Source organism: Aquarana catesbeiana, linkage group LG04 (genome assembly GCF_042186555.1).
Source record: "Aquarana catesbeiana isolate 2022-GZ linkage group LG04, ASM4218655v1, whole genome shotgun sequence".
NCBI lineage: Eukaryota > Metazoa > Chordata > Amphibia > Anura > Ranidae > Aquarana > Aquarana catesbeiana.
In genome coordinates, this window is record NC_133327.1 from 23,829,441 (window position 1) to 23,836,641 (window position 7,201).

Consider the following 7,201-nt stretch of genomic DNA (forward strand, 5'->3'; position numbering starts at 1 on the left):
AGTTAGCCCAATTTTTTTTGTATATTGTGAAAGATGATGTTACACGACTAGATACCTAATATGTTATGGTTTAAAGTTGCCCACACTCGTGGAATGGCGACAAACTATGGTACTTAAAAATCTCCATAGGCAATGTTTTAAAAAAAGTTAACGATTACCAGTTTAGAGTCACAGAGATCCAGTGCTAGAATTATTGCTTTTGCTCTGACGATCGTGGCGATACCTCACATGTGTGATTTTAACACTGTTTACATTTGCGGGGGTGACTTACTTATGCATTTTCTTTGGTGTGCGAGCACACTTTAAAAATGTTTTTTTTTTTAAACTGTCTCTTTAAAAAAAAAAAAAAAAAAAAAAAAAAAATGTATAAATCTGATCACTTTTATCGCTGTCACTAGGAATGTAAACATCCCTTGTGACAGTAATAGGTGGTGACAGGTACTCTTTTATGGAGGGATCTGGGGTCTAAAAGACCTCTTACAAGTATTCAAAAACACAAAAAAATCTGCGTTTTGGAATAATGACATTTAAAAAAAAAAATCTGCACCATTGGCAGCCAAGTAAACCTGAAGTGACAACGTAATGTCGCTTCAGGGTTTTTACATCGAAGACCCGATCAAAGCTAATTCCGGCTTTGTTTGGGTCTCCAGCCAGCTGACGGACATGCCAAATGGTCGCTCTGGTCTCCGAGTGGGAGGGGAGACCAAGGCGGAGCGGCAGGATGACGTCCCCTCCCGCTCCTGGTGATAACGGCCGAATGGCTGCTGAGCCGCATCGGTCATCACTAGAAAGCCGACCGCCAGCTCTAAAAAACGGTACCTGCAGACTTCACCCCAGTACAACCACTTCCTCAAAGCGACATACAGGTATGTTGGTTTACCGGAAATGGTTAAAAAAACAAAAACAAAAAAAAAACTTAAGGTGATACTAAAAAGTAGGTTTTTTTTTTCCTTTAAAAAAAAAAAAAAAAACCCACATTATACTTACCGGCTATTCTCATGTCCCTCTTCTGCTCTCCTGATCCCCCCCCCCCACTCCTGTCGAGCACTCCCACAGCAAGCAGCTTGCTATGGGGGCAGACGAGCCTCCGTGTGTACATTCAGACGTGGAGCCGCAGTTCGGCCCCGCCCCTCTCTCTCCTGATTGGCTTACTGACTTTGATTGACAACAGTGGGAGCCAATGCCGCCGCTGCTGTGTCTCAGCCAATCAGGAAGTAGAGTCCCGGACGGCTGAGGAACTTGTGCAGCATCACTGGATAGAGATGGGGCTCAGGTAAGTATTGGGGGGTTGGTACACACAGAAGGGTTTTTTAATCTTAAAGCGGAGTTCTGCTTAAAAGTCAGCAGCTACAAATACTGCAACTGCTGACTTTTAATAATCGGACACTTACCTGTCCTCTACCCTGTGCCCTCCGCTCCTTTATATACTACCTATTATTCTACCATGTGCCCTCCGCTCCTTTATATACTACCTATTCTTCTACCCTGTGGCCTCCGCTCCTTTATATACTACCTATTATTCTACCCTGTGTCCTCCGCTTCTTTATATACACTACCTAATATTCTACTCTGTGCCCTCCGCTCCTTTATATACTACCTAATATTCTACTCTGTGCCCTCCGCTCCTTTATATACTACCCATTATTCTACCATGTGCCCTCCGCTCCTTTATATACCACCTATTATTATACCCTGTGACCTCCGCTCCTTTATATACTACCCATTATTCTACCTTGTGCCCTCTGCTCCTTTATATACTACCTATTATTCTACCCTGTGCCCTCCGCTCCTTTATATACTACCTATTATTATACCCCGTGACCTCCGCTCCTTTATATACTACCCATTATTCTACCCTGTGCCCTCTGCTCCTTTATATACTACCCATTATTCTACCATGTGCCCTCTGCTCCTTTATACACTACCTATTATTCTACCCTGTGTCCTCCGCTCCTTTATATACTACCTATTATTCTACCCTGTGCCCTCCGCTCCTTTATATACTACCTATTATTCTACCCTGTGCCCTCCGCTCCTTTATATACTACCTATTATTATACCCTGTGACCTCCGCTCCTTTATATACTACCCATTATTCTACCCTGTGCCCTCCGCTCCTTTATATACTACCCATTATTCTACCCTGTGCCCTCCGCTCCTTTATATATTACCTAATATTCTACCCTGTGCCCTCCGCTCCTTTATATACTACCTATTATTCTACGTCTGACTCTCTGCTCCTGCACACACTCCCCCTGTTCTACCCTATGCACTCCTCTCCTGCACATACTACCTGATGTCCTACTCTCTGCTCCTACACATACTCCTTGTTGCTTTACCCTCTGCACTCCTCTCCTCTCCTGCACATAATAGGGCAGCACAGTGGTGTAGTGGATAGCACTCTCGCCTAGCAGTAAGAAGGGTCGCTGGTTCGAATCCCAACCACAACACTACCTGCCTGGAGTTTGCATGTTCTCCCTGTGTCTGTGTGGGTTTCCTCCGGGTACTCCGGTTTCCTCCCACACTCCAAAGACATGCTGGTAGGTTAATTGGATCCAGTCTATATTGTCCCTAGTATGTATGAATGTGAGTTAGGGACCTTAGATTGTAAGCTCCTTGAGGGTAGGGACTGATGTGAATGTACAATGTATATGTAAAGCGCTGCGTAAACTGACAGTGCTATATAAGTACCTGAAATAAATAAATAAAATAAAAATACTTCTTGTCCTACCCTCCTACCCTCAGCACCACTTTCCTGCACATACAGCCCACTGTCTTTCCCTCCACACTCCTCTCCTTCAGATACTGACCCTTTTAATACTTTTGACAGTCTTTTGACACTCCTCTCCTGCACATACTGCCCACTGAGATATCCTGCACACTCCTCTCCTGCACATACTGCCCACTGAGATATCCCGCACACTCCTCTCCTGCACATACTACCCACTGAGATATCCCGCACACTCCTCTCCTGCACATACTTCCCACTGAGATATCCCGCACACTCCTCTCCTGCACATACTACCCACTGAGATATCCCGCACACTCCTCTCCTGCACATACTACCCACTGAGATATCCCGCACACTCCTCTCCTGCACATACTACCCACTGAGATATCCCGCACACTCCTCTCCTGCACATACTGCCCACTGAGATATCCCGCACACTCCTCTCCTGCACATACTGCCCACTGAGATATCCCGCACACTCCTCTCCTGCACATACTGCCCACTGAGATATCCCGCACACTCCTCTCCTGCACATACTGCCCACTGAGATATCCCGCACACTCCTCTCCTGCACATACTACCCACTGAGATATCCCGCACACTCCTCTCCTGCACATACTACCCACTGAGATATCCCGCACACTCCTCTCCTGCACATACTACCCACTGAGATATCCCGCACACTCCTCTCCTGCACATACTGCCCACTGAGATATCCCGCACACTCCTCTCCTGCACATACTGCCCACTGAGATATCCTGCACACTCCTCTCCTGCACATACTGCCCACTGAAATATCCCGCACACTCCTCTCCTGCACATACTGCCCACTGAAATATCCCGCACACTCCTCTCCTGCACATACTGCCCACTGAGATATCCCGCACACTCCTCTCCTGCACATACTGCCCACTGAGATATCCCGCACACTCCTCTCCTGCACATACTGCCCACTGAGATATCCCGCACACTCCTCTCCTGCACATACTGCCCACTGAGATATCCTGCACACTCCTCTCCTGCACATACTGCCCACTGAGATATCCTGCACACTCCTCTCCTGCACATACTGCCCACTGAGATATCCCGCACACTCCTCTCCTGCACATACTACCCACTGAGATATCCCGCACACTCCTCTCCTGCACATACTGCCCACTGAGATATCCCGCACACTCCTCTCCTGCACATACTGCCCACTGAGATATCCCGCACACACTGCCCACTGAGATATCCCGCACACTCCTCTCCTGCACATACTACCCACTGAGATATCCCGCACACTCCTCTCCTGCACATACTGCCCACTGAGATATCCCGCACACTCCTCTCCTGCACATACTGCCCACTGAGATATCCCGCACACTCCTCTCCTGCACATACTGCCTACTGTCATACCCTCTGTACTCCTCTCTCTCACTTTCCTCTGGCTTGACCCAGAGGTACAGGAAGACCGTGTATGTTGCAAGCACAATCTGCTCATGCTTTACATGATGCAGTGTAAAGAAATAAAAAATGTACTTTTTTTTTACTTGAAAAAGATTATTTTTTTTACAAAACGTGAACTTATCTATTAATCCATCAAAAGGTTTTAGCTTTACTTAAGCCCAAACCAGTTTCCTAAATTGACCCTCCACTAAACCTAAAAGCCTGTTTCCCAAATTTCTGTGTCCATTCCATTGATTGGGAATTGGCCTATGAGGAGAAGTATGACTGCAGTAGGTTGCCACAAGCGATGTCAGTAGCGGAGACCATCAGTGATGGTTCAGCATGTCTGCCAAGGGCCGTGTATATACACTATATTGTCAAAAGTATTGGGACACCTGTTGTTACCCCTAGTGGCTCGGGAAGGCGAGGACGTCATATGACGTCCTCCCAGAATAACAGAAGCCTCGTCCAGCCGTCATATGACGGTGGGCGGTGGCTTAGCGGTTAATGGCGTCTTAGTCCATAGGGTTCAATATTGAGCTGGCCCAACCTTTGCAGCTATAACAGCTTCAACTCTTCTGGGAAGGCTGTCCAAAAGGTTTAGGAGTGTCTATGGGAATGTTTGACCATTCTTTCCAGAAGGGCATTTGTGAGGTCAGGCACTGATGTTGGATGAGAAGGCCTGGTTCACAGTCTCCGCTCTAATTCATCCCAAAGGTGTTCTATCAGGTTGGGGTCAGGACTCTTGCTTTGTGCACTGGTCCAGACAATTTGGTGGAGGGGGGATTATGGTGTGGGGTTGTTTTTCAGGGGTTGGGCTTGGCCCCTTAGTTCCAGTGAAGGGAAATCTTAAGGCGTCAGCATACCAAGACATTTTTGACAATTTCATCCTCCCAGGTTTGTGGGAACAGTTTGGGGATGGCCCCTTCCTGTTCCAACATGACTGCACACCAGTGCACAAAGCAAAGTCCATAAAAACATGGAGGAGCGAGTTTGGGGGTGGAGGAACTTGACTGGCCTGCACAGAGTCCTGACCTCAACCCGATAGAATACCTTTGGGATAGATTCGAGCGGAGACTCCAAACCAGGCCTTCTCGTCCAACATCAGTGCCTTACCTCACAAATTTGCTTCTGGAAGAATGGTCAAACATTCCCATAGACACGCTCCTAACCTTGTGGACAGCCTTCCCAGAAGAGTTGAAGCTGTTATAGCTGGAAAAGGTGGGCCAACTCAATATTGAACCCTACTTACTAAGACTGGGATGCCATTAAAGTTCATGTGCGAGTAAAGGCAGGCGTCCCAATACTTTTGGTAATATAGTGTAGTTGGCTAACAGGATATAATGGATTAGATCAGGGATATGCAATTAGCGGACCTCCAGCCGTTGCAAAACTACAAGTCCCATCATGCCTCTGGGTGTCATGCTTGTGGCTGTCAGAGTCTTGCTATGCCTCATGGGACTTGTGGTTCTGCAACAGCAGGAGGTCCGCTAATTGCATATCCCTGGATTAGACGGATGTCTGGTGGGTGCCATGGCCCCCCATCGTTGCTTTCTACCCACCCTCCTTCTTTATGGTGACACCGTTGCTCCGGCAGCCGTTCATCGACGGTTCCCCCCTCAGGGCCTTGACCTGGGCGGACAGAATGGAAGCCATGCTGCTCCCCAGCAAGACGGGGCTCTTCAGCGGCGAGCGCCCCAAGATCTTTCTCTGCGGCGACAGCCCGGCGGCCATCTTCAGGTGCTTCATGATGCCGCGAATCCTGGACTCCCCCATCGGCAGGTTCTTGAACCAGCGGGCGTAGCCGGGCCGGCAGTCGGGCTGTGGCGTCAGGTAGAAGGGGGCGTCCTCGCACTTCATCTTCTCCGGCCTCTCCACCGAGTACTTCTCGTAGGCCTTCACCACGTCGCGCTCCGGCTGCTCGGGGCTCTCGTAGATCTGCATGCGCATGGTGTGCGAGGGGTGGAACTTGGCGCCTCCGCGGCCCGGTGACAGCTTCTTGGTGTGCTCCAGGTACTTGCGCCCCTGGGCGTCGGCCTTGAGGGTGATGTCGCCCCACTTGAGGTTGTGCTGCTCCATGGTGCGGAGGCTGAAGTGGAGGCCGATGTTGAAGAAGAGCATGTAGAGGAGGGCGGTGGGGTTGTGGAGGCCGATGGCGCCGGTGGCGTAGAGCAGCTCGATCTCGCGCTCGGTCAGGGGCTCGGCGTGGTGCGGGTGGTTCCCTTTGCCGATGGTCTTCAGGTAGCTCTGCTTCTCCTTCATGGCAGCCACCGTCCTCAGGAACTTGGTGTCGCGGGAGCGGTAGATGGCGTGCGGGTAGCCGCACCTCTCAAAGTGGCGGTCCAGGCTGCCCAGGATGCCGCGCAGTGTGCCCGGTTCGTACTCCGAGCCATCCTGCTTGCGGTGGGTGCGGATGAAGTTGGCCAGGTGGGCGTCCAGCTCCTCCACGGGGACGGCCAGCAGGGGGCGCTCCTCCCGGGCCCGCTGCAGGTAGGACTGGATGATGCGCAGGTCGAACTTGGTCTTCTTCAGGGTGTTCTTGTTGTCAGGCTGCTGCCCGGGGTCCTCCATCTTCCTGTGCAGGGAGGGCGCGGGTGACGTCATCGCCGGGAAGGCCTACTGGGGGTATGACGTCATATCAGCCCGTAAAGGGGGGGGGCGCTGGGGGTGCTCGGTCGAGGGGCCGAGTGACGTAACAGACCAGGTCCCGTTACTTTTCCCTGCCGCTCCCTCTCGACAGCCGCACTTCCCGTTCACCGGTAATCTCGCGAGAGCGCCCCGAGGCATTGCGCAGGCGCGCGACCCCGGAAAGCTGGTCAGGTCACACTGCGCAGGCGCAGAATTTGCTAGAGGAGGCTGGTGCGCACTGCGCAGGCGTAAAAGCAGGCAGCACGCACGCACGTCGATACGCGCTAGAAGGGACGCATGACGTCGAAGTATCAGTGCGGAAAATGGCCAGGACATCACTCCTGCGCATGCGTCAATGCCAGTCCACATCAGTGTATTTTAATTAAAACGAATCTCTTACTGGAAATAAAGGAA

At 50.6% G+C, this 7,201-nt stretch overlaps 1 protein-coding gene across 1 annotated transcript in view; it reads right to left on the reverse strand.

Moving 5' to 3' along the window:
- Positions 1–6,954, reverse strand: part of LOC141139101 (uncharacterized) — a 42,152-nt gene extending 35,198 nt beyond the window's left edge. Inside the window, exon 1 of the mRNA XM_073624913.1 lies at positions 5,722–6,954. Within this exon, the coding sequence (XP_073481014.1) occupies positions 5,722–6,763 (1,042 nt within the window). The 5' untranslated portion in view covers positions 6,764–6,954. The remainder of the gene's footprint in view (positions 1–5,721) is intronic.
- Positions 6,955–7,201: the final 247 nt, after the last annotated feature.